At 65.3% G+C, this 12,584-nt stretch overlaps 1 protein-coding gene across 2 annotated transcripts in view; it reads left to right on the forward strand.

Annotated features, from left to right (window-relative positions):
• Positions 1 to 225: 225 nt before the first annotated feature.
• SCARB1 (scavenger receptor class B member 1) overlaps positions 226 to 12,584 on the forward strand; it is a 28,137-nt gene continuing 15,778 nt past the window's right edge. Inside the window, exon 1 of one of the 2 annotated variants that reach the window (XM_055147631.1) lies at positions 226 to 521. In XM_055147631.1, coding sequence (XP_055003606.1) covers positions 396 to 521 — 126 coding nt within the window. In that variant the 5' untranslated portion in view covers positions 226 to 395. The remainder of the gene's footprint in view (positions 522 to 12,584) is intronic. The other variant, XM_055147632.1, reaches the window with a different exon arrangement.

A 12,584-nucleotide genomic window follows, 5' to 3' on the forward strand; every position in this document is an offset into this window, starting at 1 on the left:
GACGCGAGGACGGGAGGGGAGGGGAGCCGAGGGGCCAGGCCCAACCGACATCCTGGCACGTGCGCACCCGCCTGCCCGCGGAAACGGGCCCGGCGGCGCTGGGGGCGTGTCCTTGCGTAGGCCCCGCCCCAGGCCCGTCCGATCCCCTCCCGCCCAATCCCCGCCGAGACCACGCCCGCTAGCGCCGAGGCCCCGCCCTCCAGCGGAGGCCCCGCCCCCGCCCGCGCCCGCGCCGGCCCGAACCCCAGTGCCCAGGGCGGGCGGGGGCGGTCCGGCGGTGCCCGCGATGGCGCATAAAACCGCTGGCCACCCGCCGGGCCGTTCCTCCGCGCCCCGCCGAGCCGGCCGCGCCGCCTCCCGCCGCCCGCGAGCGCCGCGCGGTGCCGGCCGCAGACATGGGCAGCCGCGTCCGAGCGCGCCGGGCGGCGCTGGCGCTGGGCGGCCTCGGGCTGCTGCTGGCCGCGCTGGGCGCCGTCATGATCGTGCTGGTGCCCTCGCTCATCCGGCAGCAGGTCCTCAAGGTGGGTGCGGGCCCCGGCCGGCGCGGGCGGCCGCCCCCTCGCCGCCGCCCGCCAACGGCCGCCGCGGACCCGCCCGGGCCGCCGGTCCGTCCGTCCGTCCGTCCGCCCGTCCGCCCGTCCGTCCGTCCGCCCGTCCGGGCAGCTCCGCGGCGCACGCGGCCGCCCGCCCGGCCGGACCCTCCGCCGCGGCCCCGCCGCCTGCGCGCTGACCTTCACCTTCCCGCCCCCCCTCCCGGCCGGCGGTCAGCTGCCCGGCGCACTCTGCCCTCCCGCGGCGCGGGCCGGGGGCCGGACCCCACGCGTGCAGGCCGCGGGGGCCTGCGGGGTGTGCGTGGGCGCGCGCGTGTGCGCACAGGGGTCTCTGCTGCCGCCCGCACCTGCTCTGTGTGTGTGTGTGTGTGTGTGTCGGGGTCTGCTCCCGCCCGGGCCTGCCGCGTGAGTGTGTGTGTGTGTCTGTCTGTCTGTCTGTCTATCTATCTGTCCGGGGTCTGCTCCAGCCCGGGCCTGCCACATGAGTGTGTGTGTGTGTGTGTCTGTCTGTCTGTCTGACTGTCGGTCATGTCTGTCTATCTGTCCGGGGTCTGCTCCCGCCCGGGCCTGCCGCGTGAGTGTGTGTGTGTGTGTGTGTGTGTGTGTGTGTGTCTGTCTGTCTGTCTGTCTGTCTGTCTGTCTAACTGTCTGTCTATCTGTCTGGGGTCTGCTCCCGCCCGGACCTGCCGTGTGAGTGTGTGTGTGTCTGTCTGTCAGGGTCTGTCTGCTCCCGCCCAGACCTGCTGTGTGTGCGTGTGTGTGTGTGTGTGTGTGTGTGTGTCGGGGGTCTGCTCACTCCTGGACCTGCTGCGTGTGAGTGCGCACGTGTGTGCGGTGTGTGTGTGTGTGTGTGTGTGTGTGAGTGTGTGTGTGTGTGTGTGTGTGTGAGTGCTCCTCCAGTGTGTGTGCTGGTCACCGGGCACTGTTGCGTTTCCCTGCCTGCCCGGAATGAATGAGGGGAGGCCCGGTGAGCACTCCGAGGGCACCCGCGGCTCCCGCGCCCCAGGTGTGGCTCCTCCTTCTGGTTCTCAGACACTTTTTGAGTCATTCTGGCCTGGCCTCACCGTGACTTCTGAGTTTCAAATCTTGTTCTGATAAGTTCTCTAATCTGATGGCCAGGAGGTGTCTGAGCTCAGCTGAGCCCCAGTTAGTTCCTCTGTGTGTGTGTTTGCGTGGTGTGTGGATGTACACATGTGTGTGGTCTGTGTGGTGTGCGTGATCTGTGTGTGTTATGTATGAGGTGTATGAGTGTACGTCTGGTGTGTGTGTGTGTGATGTGCGTGTGAAGGGTTATGCTTTGTATGTAGGGATGTATGTGTGTAAGGTGTGTGTGGGGTGTGATATGTGGAGTGTATATGTGTGGGATGTGATGTGTGGAGTGTATTGTGTGGGATGTATGTGTGTGGTTGCGTGTATGTATGTGTCTGCTTTGCCTTTGCAGGGAAACCACATGGAAGCCGAGGGGTCACAGGACCCGTCTCTCCGGGTGGGGGTGTCTCTTCAGCTCCCCGGGACAGGGCCATGAGTGCGGCTGGCCCAGTACTGTCTGGCGAGGTGGGGCCGTGCCCCTGGTTCTGTGGGCCAGGCAGGAATCGTGGCCCAGGCAGAATCGGCCGGCTGGGTTGGTCGTTCTTGGCCAGATTCAAGCTGTTTGCACATGTGTGTGTGAGAGTCAGTTTATATGTGTACGTATGTGTGAGTATGAAATATGTTGTGTCTTTGTAGCGTGTAACTGAGTATGTGCCTGTGTGAGTACATATGTATCTGTGTGTGTAGCATGTCTGTGCCTATATGTGTGTGTGTGAGTAGCATGTTGTATGTGTAGCATGTGTGAGTCTGCTCATGTGTAGTATTGCTATTTTTTGGGGGGGTCACACCCGGCGATGCACAGGGGTCACTCCTGGCTCATACACTCAGGAATTTTCCCTGGCAGTGCTCAGGGGACCATATGGGATGCTGGGATTCGAACCCGGGTCGGCCACGTGCAAGGCAAACACCCTGCCCGCTGTGCTATCATTCCAGACCCTGCCCACGTGTAGTATTCAGAGCAGCTGTGAGTGTATGTTTGTCTGCATGAGTGCATGTGTACCTGTGCATGTAATATAGTATGTGTGAGCCTCTGTGTGTGCATGTAGCAGTGCTTGTGCCTGTGTGTGTGCGTATAGTGGGTATGAGTCTGTGAGCCTGTGTGTGTGTGCATGTAGCATGTTTGTGCCTGTGTGTGTGCGCATGTAGCAGGTATGAGCTTGTGTGTGTGTGTGCGTAGTGGGTGTGAGTCTATGTGAGTCTGTGTGTGTGTAGTGGGTATGCCTGTGTGAGCCTGTGTATGTGTATGCGGTAGGCGTGTGAGAGTGTGTAGCAGGAGTGTGTGAGCCTGGGTGTGTGCCTTCGTGTGGGCTTGTAGCAGGTATGAGTTTGTGAGCCTCTGTGCTTGTAGAGGGTGTGAGCCTGTGAGTGTGTGCGTGTAGCGGGTGTGTGAACTTGTGTGTATGTGCATGTAGCGGGTGTGTACCTGCATGAGCCTGTGTGTGTGTGTGCGTGTAGCGGGTGTGTGCCTTGTGAGCCTGTGTGAGCCTGTGGGTGTGTGCATGTAGCAGGTATGAGCCTATGTGTGCGTGTAGCGGGTGTGAGCCTGTGTGTGTGTGCGTGTAGCGGGTGTGTGCCTGCATGAGCCTGTGTGTGTGTGTGCGTGTAGCGGCTGTGTGCCTGCATGAGCCTGTGTGTGTGTGTGTAGCGGGTGTGTGCCTGTGTGTGCCTGCATGAGCCTGTGTGTGTGTGTGTGTGTATCGGGTGTGTGCTGTGTATGTATGCTCACACGTGTGTACCCCTCTCCCCGTGCCCCTCCACACTGCTCTGCGCCAGTGGAGGAGGCGCTTTCTTGCCAGCGTGCAGCCCCCGGCACGGTGGGCTCAGCCCCTTGGCGCCTGGTTTCCCGCGTCTGAGTCCCGGAGCCGGGAGGCTGGGCCGCAGCAGCAGGTCCTCAGGGCGGGTGCGGGCCCCGGGCCGGGCCGGGCCGACGCCGTGCTTGCGTGAGACGGCCTGGCTGTCGGCGACTCGCCCCACCTCCAGCATGGGCAGTGGCCGGTCTGGTCGTCCTCTGGGGGTCACCTTTGGCTCTCACCCCCGGGGCTTGTCGCTCAGTGCTCACATGGCAGCTGGGGATGGCCCGTGAGCACTGACCTCGGGGCAGCACAGTTCCCTCCAGTGGCCTGGGGTCACGCACCTGCCGGACACAAGCTGGAACATGAAGGCAGCTGTGCGTGTAGGTGCGTGTGGATGTGTGTGTGTAGCATGGGTGCATATGTGTGTGCGTGCATGTGTGTGGGTGTGTGGGTGCATGTGTGTGTAGGTGCACATGAGTGCTTGTGTGTGTGCGTGTGTGTGTGTGTGTGTGCCTGTCGGTGCCTATGTGTGTAGGTGTGTGGGTGCATGTGTGTGTAGGTGCACATGAGTGCTTGTGTGTGTGAGTGCGTGTGTGTGTGTGTGTGTGCCTGTGGGTGCCTCTGTGTGTAGGTGTATGAGTGCATGTGTGCCTGTGGGTGCCTGTGTGTGTAAGTGTGGGTGCATGCGTGTGCAGGTGCGTGTAGCTGCATGTGTGTAGGTGCATATGCGTGTGGGGGCGTGTGTAGGTGAGCAGAGGAGGCGGGGCCTTGCTGGTGCACGTCACGGGCTCACTTTTTTCTTCTTTGTCTATTTGTTTATTTCTTGTTCCTTCAAGGCTCTCACCTTGGGAGGCCCTGGGGGGGCGGGCGGGAGTGCAGGGTGGGTGTTGCCTTGGTGCCCGGCAGCGCAGGGAGGGACCCTGAGGCCACCGGCTGGCTCAGCCCCTCCTGGTCCCTGCGAGAAAACAGTTTAGGAAGGGGGAAGGGGGTCCCGAAGCCCTGGGTGTCGAGCCTTGGGCCCCGTCTCGGGCGCGCGGCAGAGCACGTGCCCCGCGGTGGAAGAGGTTGTGGTGGGGACCCAGAGGAGCCACCCCAGGGGGGCACAGCCCGGGGGCACCGACTTCAGCCCAGCGCCCGACACCCCTCTCGGCCTCCCGGGGCCCGGCCCCCAGTGTTCTCCTGGGGGGGTGCCAGGGGACGGTCCCGCAGGAGCTGGCAGTGGGGCCGTGGGAAGCGGCGGAAGGTGCCCGTTCTGCCCGCGGGCGAGGCGTGGGCGGGGCGGGACGGAACACATCGCAGTGTGCCAGGCGGGCACGGGGAGCACGGGCTCTGGCTACTCCTGCCTCCTGCCAGGGGCGCCCTCTGCAAAGCCACCAAGAGAAGGGGTCCTGGTGGGCCAGCCCGGCCCCCAGGGGGCCCCCAAGCACTGCAGGGAGCACCATGCCGCAGGAGCCCCAGCACCGCTGGGTGTGGTCCCGCACGCCCCATATGCGGAACACTGTGGAGGGAGGGCTGTGCCTGGCCGAGCACTCGGGGCTGGAGCTGTCCCGGGAGCTGGGGGGGGGGGGTGTCTCTGCGTCTCCGTGTCTCTGTGGCTCCGGGCTTCCCCTGCAGGCTTCTGGGCGGGGAGGGCGCCGCTTGAGCTTCCGGCCTGGCCCGACTTGCCCGCCCGAGACAGGAGTTGGGAGCGCGGCCATGGGGCCAGGGGTCGGGGTCCGACTCTCGGGCTCCTGTGTGTCGGCTGGGGCCCTGGCTTGGCTCTTCCTCTTCCTGTGGCTTCCTGTTCCCGGGCTCGGCGGCCGCTGCTCCAGCCCAGCCTCGGCCCAGCAGCCGGGCCCAGCAGTGGGGCTATTTTTAGTCTCCCTGAGTCGGGTTTATTTTTGTGTATCCCTTTGCTCCGCAGCTGTGTGAGCGAGTGTGCGTGTGAGAGTGATGGAGTGTGAGCGAGTGTGAGCAAGTGTGTGACTGAGTGAGCGAGTGCATGGTGTGTGCAGGTGTGCGTGAGTAAGAATATGACAGCAAGTGTGTGAATGTGAGTGCACAGTGTATGCAGTGAGTGTGAGTGAGTGTGCAAGTGTGTGACTGAGTGAGCGAGTGCATGGTGTGTGCAGGTGTGCGTGAGTGAGAATATGACAGCAAGTGTGTGAATGTGAGTGCACAGTGTATGCAGTTTGAGTGTGAGCGAGTGTGCAAGTGTGTGACTGAGTGAGCGAGTGCATGGTGTGTGCAGGTGTGCGTGAGTGAGAATATGACAGCAAGTGTGAATATGATGCACGGTGTATGCAGTGTGAGTGTGAGCGAGTGTGCAAGTGTGTGACTGAGTGAGCGAGTGCATGGTGTGTGCAGGTGTGCGTGAGTGAGAATATGACAGCAAGTGTGTGAATGTGAGTGCATGGTGTGTGCAAGAGAGTGAGCAAATGTGTGAGTATGTGCAAGTGTGCGTGAGCGTAAGCGAGTGTGTGTGTGGGAGCGAGTGCACACATGTGATGGTTGGTGTGTGCAGCAACATGTGTGACCAGGAGCCTGTGAACATGCGTGGGCGTGGCTGTGTGCTGGGGCTCGTGCACATGTGTACACGGACATGTCCCTGTGCTGTGCGTGCGCCCTGTGGGTGGTGTGCCTGAGTACGTGTGCTATGTCCTGTTCCCCTCCTGGAATGAGTGACTCGCCCCATTACCTGGAACCCGGCTGAGCTCAGCTCCTGGAACGGCCTCCACCTCCAGGGAGCCATCCCAGCCGCCCCCAGACACCTTCAAGGCAGACAATTCAGTGCACTAGAGGACACAACAGGACACGACAGGACACGAGGGAGAAGCCCCTGCCCCAGAGTGACCCTGGCCCCCCTTGCCCTGGGAGTGGCCCGGGGCCAGTGCAAGGAGAAACAAAAGCTTGCGGAGGCCTATTCCCTGCAGGGCCGTTAGCTGCGCTCCCGAGGGCAGGCGTTGGTGTGGTGTGGCCCGTTTGGAATCCCCACCAGGGGCCCACTGCCCCCTGCCCTCACTTCCCTCTTCCTCCCTCCGCCCGTGTTTCTTCCTGCTTGCCCAGCACGCACGCTGGGGACAGGGAAGGAACGGGAGTGGCCGACCCTTGTCACTTCCTGGCATCTGGTGAAGTTCCTTCCACCTCCTTTGGAAGCGTCTGAAAGGTTCTTGACACTCTTTTTATTTTTTTTCTTTTTGGGTCACACCTGGCGATGCTCAGGGGTTAGTCCTGGCTCATGCACTCAGGAATTACTCCTGGCGGTGCTTGGGGGATTGTATGGGATGCTGGGAATCGAACCCGGGTCGGCCGCGTGCAAGGCAAATGCCCTCCCCGCTGTGCTATCGCTCCAGCCCTGGTTCTCGACACTCTTGAAAGATCCTTCCTCAGTTTCCATCCCTGCCCCTGGCCGGGTGGCCAGGGTCTCGTTGGCGGGGCTCCTGGTCTCCCTCCCCAGCCCTGGGCCTCGGCATCCTCTGTGGGCACGTGCCTGCCGGGCTGGCTTCCCTCGGCCCCCTGGACAGCTCCTGCCTGACCCCCCGGGCCTGCCTCTGCCTCTGCTCCCCTGGTCCCCAGGCCGTCCCCTGGCACCCCTGACCTTTTGAGCCATACCTGGGGGCCGTGGGCACCACCCGGCGCTTCCTCCTGCAGGTGCTCTCGTCCCCTCGCCGTCAGACCCCTTTCACGGCTGTGGGCCGCACTGTGGTCTGAGGTGCTCGCACTGGACCCCGCGGGCGCACGCCCCCTTTCTCCGCCGGGCCTGCCCACTGTGGCCGTGCGGGTGGGGGAGGGAGACGTTGGCGAGGGGCAGGAGGCCTGGCCCGGCCCGTGGACACTGCCACAGCAGCCCCTGGGCACGCCTGGAGGCCGCACCCCTGCCTGAGCCCAGGTCTGACTCCCCCCGACCCCCGCGTGGGCCCTTGCTCAGTGCCAGCTGCTCCGGGGGCAGAGCAGTTGGTGGCGCAGCGCGGAGGCGTTTGCCTTGCTCGCGGCCGACCCGGGCTCGATCCCCACCACCCTGTGTGGTCCCCTGAGCACAGAGACAGGAGTGACCCCGGCACCGTCAGGGTCGACACCGTCAGACCCAAACCAAACCCAAACACGCTGGCCTGGGCCCCGGCCCCCTCCCGGCAGGGACGCCGAGCACGTGGCAGGGTCCGGCGTGTGTCTCGGGGGCGACAGGTGGGCTCCCGGGGAGGAGCGTGCCTGTGGCAGCCCGTGGGGCTCTCCAGACGCGTCTCGGCACGGCCCGCTCCGGCTGCCAGCGTGTTCTTGAAAAGTGCAGGTTGGATGTGTTCCCGGCCGGCCGTGTGTGGAGCCTGACCCTGCCCGCTGCCCACGGCGTGTGTCTGCTGGCCTGCCGGGCGAACACCGGGACTCCGGGGGGCCCCCCAGGCCGTGTGGGAGCCCCAGGCGCCTGCTGGGGGCCAGCAACACGGTCCCGGCCCCACAGCAAGACCCCTTCCCCACCCCGCCACCCCCCTGCTTCACGGCTGAGAATTGACAAGGCCCCCCAGCACCACTGGGGGTCCCCCCTCCCTTCGTGTTGGGCCAAAATAAAGACAATAGCTTCTGTTAGCCCCAGCCCCAGCCCTGATCACTGGTCAGCACCTGGTGCTGGTCCTGGTGGCCTGAGCTTACCGTGGGACTGGGGGACCCCCATGGCTTGGGAAGGTGCCCCCCAAAAAAAAGTCATCAGAGAGGTTTCCCGTTGGCAGGGAAAGTTGTAGCATGATGCTTGTCGATCCTGATTGGCTGGGAAGTTGTAGCGTGGATGCCCCCGTCCTCACTGGCTGGCCTTGTGTCACTGGTCTGAGAACCAGGCTGCTCTGACGGGTCAGATTTCTATCCCGATGCGTCTTCGGGGCGGGGGAGGGAAGTTCTTTCTCAGGCCGTGGATCGCACCCCCAGAGGACAGGGCTCCTGGCTTTGGGCCTTTGCTCGGTGGTGCTCAGAGCCCACTCCCGCCCTGTGCTCGGGGATCACCCCTGGTGGGCTGCAGAGGACCACGTGGGTCTGCTGCAACCTGGGTCTGCCACGTGCAGGCAGACTTCCCGGCCGCGGGAACTTTGACCCCTGAGGCTGGTGGGCAGGAGCGGGCGTGTGCAGTGATTTTCCCACACCTAGCTCTCGCCCTGGGAACCGTTGACTCCGGCACCTCTTGCTTTGTTTTTGTTTTGCATCAGGCTCATCAGCTAATTGTTTTCTCTCAGGGAAGCTTTCGTAAACCTCTGGATTGTTAGATCCGGAACTTGGGTCCGACCCAGCGTCTTTTATGTTTTCTTTGGGGAAACCAAACCCCAGAGGGAGCAGATCTGCGTAAGGCCGCGGAGCACGCTGGGGTGAGTCCTGCCGGGAAGGTGCCCGCGCAGGAGGGGAGAGGGCTGCGGGAAGCGGGGGGGGGCGGGCGGGGGTCGCCAGGGACCAGAGAGCTCCTGGGGTCCCGCCTCCACACCCCCCCCACCCCCCGCATCCTGGCAGCGCGGGAGGAGGGCTCTGTAAACTGGGAGAGATGTCAGGGCCGGGCTGTGCCAAAGTTCAGGCTCTGTCTGGCCCGAGGGAGCCTCCCCTGTGGGCGGGCGGGCGGGCGCGGAGCCCACGGAGGCGCAGGCACAGCTTTCGTAGCCCGTGGCTGGGTTCCGCAAGGCCACACACCTGTGGGCAGCTGTCCCCGAGGCCGGCCGTCGGCCCAGGCCCAGGACACGGCGGGGGCGTGTGTGGGAGCTGCCTAGAGAGCAGGTCGCGGCCCTGGCGTGGGCCCCTGAGAGGGACGCTGGCGCCGCCTGCCCCGGCCTGGGGCTGCCCCTCGGCCTCTCTGGCCTCGGGTCCGCCTCTGAGAAATGAGCCGGGGAAAGCCTGTCCGAAGGCGGAGCAGCTGGCACCTGGTGGCCACCGCCATGGAGTGACGGCGAGTGGGGCGGGGGCCGAGCCCCCAGCCACCCAGCCCGTGCCAGCTGCCGCCTGAGTTTCTGCCCTTTGTTTTCAGTTTTTTGGTTCTTTGCAGGGAGGGGTGCCCACACCTGACGGTGCTCAGGAATCTTTCCTGGCGGTGCTCGGGGGGCCCTGTGGGATGCCGGGGATGGGACCTGGGTCAGCTGCGTCCAGGCCGCTGTCCTGTCCCTGCAGCCCCTTCATCCTTGGAGCCCTGGGGCTCCGGGCGCGCCCACAGCCAGCCCCGCCCCGCACACTTTGCAGAGTCTTGGTCCTGGCCGAGCCTTCCAGGGGCCTGTTCCTGCAGCTGCCCTGGCTGTGCCGACAGGTCCACACACAGATGCCTCCTGCCGGCCTGGGGCCTCCGACACACCCCTGCTCCCGCTGTCCCCGCTGTCCCTGCTGGCCCTGGCCACTCCCCTGGGTGCCCCCAGCCCCTACAGCCCGCGGCACTCCCCGGCCCGGCCTGGGCCCAGCCAGGACCGCCCTGCTGGGGCTGGAAGGAGCAGAGGTCCTGGCTTGCCGGGGCCTGCCGTGGGCATGAGGGGCCCGAGGGACAGATGGGGGCGGGCCTCACGCCTCCGCCCTGCCCTGGCTCTGCTTGGGGCCGCAGAAACCCGGCCAGCACCTCCTGGCCCCAGCGGGCTGACCAGGCCGAGGCTGACGCCCGCCGAGGGTCCCGGCAGCTCCACAGACGGCCATGCTCTGCCCGCGGCTGCCGTGGCCCCACGTGTCTCCCCGGGGACATGATGTGCTCCCTCGGGGCGCCCTGCCCGCGCCCTTCCACAGCCCCAGGGCTCCCCCCGGGGCGGGGTCCCCGCGGCAGGGGCCTGGGCGCTTGCTGGCGTCCCCCCGAGACTGCCCCCGCCCCCGATTCTGACCTTGAGCTCTGAATTTCCTGACTGTGACGTGTGGACATGTGGTCTGCGTGGCCCGTGCCCGTGGTCTCCGTAGCCCGTGGCAGGACCGTGGAGTCACGGGAGAGATTTGAAAGGTCGACGAGGCCAGAGAGATAGGACGGGAGTCTGGGACCCCGGCTCAGTCCCTGGCACCCCTGCAGTCCCAGGGCCCTCCTGGTGTGGCCCAGACGGACAGGAAAGCAGGAGGCAGACTCGTCCCCAGGGCCGGGGCACGGCCGCGACTCAGCTCTAAGCCTGGACACGGGTCAGCCTGAGCCTGGGCACGGGACACTCGCTAAGCCTGGACACGGGAATGTTTGCAGTTGTGACCTGGGGGCTGGGCGGCCCTGGGCAGGCAGGGCGGGGGGCGCTGGTGGGGCGCCCACAGGAACGGGTGACCCGGAGGGAGCAGAGCCCCGGCCCGGGAGAGCGGGCCTCTCCGGCGGGCAGGAGGAGCCCGGGCCGGGTGGGGCGCTGTGACCATTTGGCTGATAAGCAGAGCCCGGGCTGTGGGAGTCCAGGGCAGCCGGGGGCAGGAGACCAGGGCTGGGTGTGTGTGTGAGTGTGTGTGAGTGTGAGTGCAAGTATGTGTGTATAGGTGTGTGAGTGTATGGTTGTGTGCGTGTGAGTGTGTGAGTGCGAGTATGTGTGTATAGGTGTGTGAGTATGATTGTGTGCGTGTGTGTGAGTGCGAGTATGTGTGTATAGGTGTGTGAGTGTATGATTGTGTGTGTGAGTGCGAGTATGTGTGTATAGGTGTGTGAGTGTGTGAGTGCGAGTATGTGTGTGAGTGTGTGAGTGCGAGTATGTGTGTATAGGTGTGTGAGTGTATGTGTGTGAGTGTGTGAGTGCGAGTATGTGTGTATAGGTGTGTGAGTGTGTGAGTGCGAGTATGTGTGTATAGGTGTGTGAGTGATTGTGTGTGAATGTGTGAGTGTGTATGTGTGAGTGTGTTTGAGTCAATGTGTGTGTGTGTGTGTGTGTGTGTGTGTGTGTGTGTGTGTGCGTGTGTGCTTGGGGGCTGGTGTCCCCGCAGGTTTACATGGGGAGGCCCTGAACCCTGGGGTTTGGACACAGGCGGTGGCTGTCAGCTAACGGGGCAGTTGCCAGGGTCTGAAGTCTGTCCCAAACTAGGCGCCCCCGCGGGTGAGAGAAATGGGGGTCTGGCCCTGGGCAGGAGGCGGCGGGGGGCTGGGACTGTGCCCCAGCTCTTTCCTCCTGCCAGCCGCCCTTCCCGGTGCCGGCGTGCCCCAGCGGGCGGAGGCCACACTGGGAGACGGGCGCGTGGCACGGGGGGCGGCAGCCGTTGGGACGGGCACCCAGGGGCACTGGACCCTGTGGCCCCCACGGGGAGGCCTGGCGGCTGGGCCTGTGTGTGCCCTCTGGTGCCCACACTCCAGCCCCACGCGCAGAGCCAGAGTCTGGAGCCCCGGCTGGCCACGGGCACCCAGGACTTGGCACCCGGACGTCCATCTGCAGGTCCCTGGCCACGGGCGGGGAAGGGACGGGCTGCTCCCGGCCTCTCTGCCCTGTGGGTCAGTGCCCGCCCGGCTAGCAGCCCCTGGCCTGGCCATGGCCTGGCTGAGCGGCCAGCCGTGCTGGAGTGAATTCCTGTTTTGTTCCGGATCGAGGCCACACCTGGCGGTGCTCGGGGCCCGCTTTCTAGTGGAAACAGGAATGTCCTTGCCACGATGCAGAGGACGGGCCAGGGACTCGGCCCAACGCGCCCCGTGTCCTGGGCCTGTCTCCCCGCTGAGTCGGGGGCGCGTGGCCCATGCCATGCCCAGATTCCACAGGCTCAACACGCGTGTGAGTCAACACAGGCCAAGGGCCCGGGGTGTGACTCGGGTCCCCAGACAGGAGGGATGCCCGTGGGGACAGACCCCTGTGTCCCCTCACTCCTGTCACGTGACCCTCACTGACCCCTCCCGCCCGACAGCCCCAGCAGGGCAGGGTGCGGGGGCCGGGCCACGTCCGGAACGGACAGTGGCCGTGGGGGGCGTGTCCCCATGCTCACGCCGCAGTGGCCGTCACAGAGCGAGACTCAGGCTGGGGGAAGGGCGAGGCCGCCCCAGAGACGAGCAGACGGTGGGGCCCGAGCGGCCCTCGGGGGCTTCCTGCTGGGGTGGGGGCGTCGTCCCCAGCCGAGAGACTGGTGCCCCCCGTCTCAGCGTTGGCTGGGGGGGCCACGAGGGCCGTGCGGGTGGTGCCCAGGCGGCTGGGCCGTGCCAGGGGTGGGCCCAGGGCTCTGCTCCAGCCCTCGGGCCGGGGAGGTTGGTTCTCACGCTGTGGCGCGTGGGGAGCACGTGGGCTCAAGGTCAAGCTGGGTCAGTGCCCCGCGG

The sequence above is a fragment of the Sorex araneus genome, chromosome 9, assembly GCF_027595985.1.
Source record: "Sorex araneus isolate mSorAra2 chromosome 9, mSorAra2.pri, whole genome shotgun sequence".
Classification (NCBI taxonomy): Eukaryota; Metazoa; Chordata; class Mammalia; order Eulipotyphla; family Soricidae; genus Sorex; species Sorex araneus.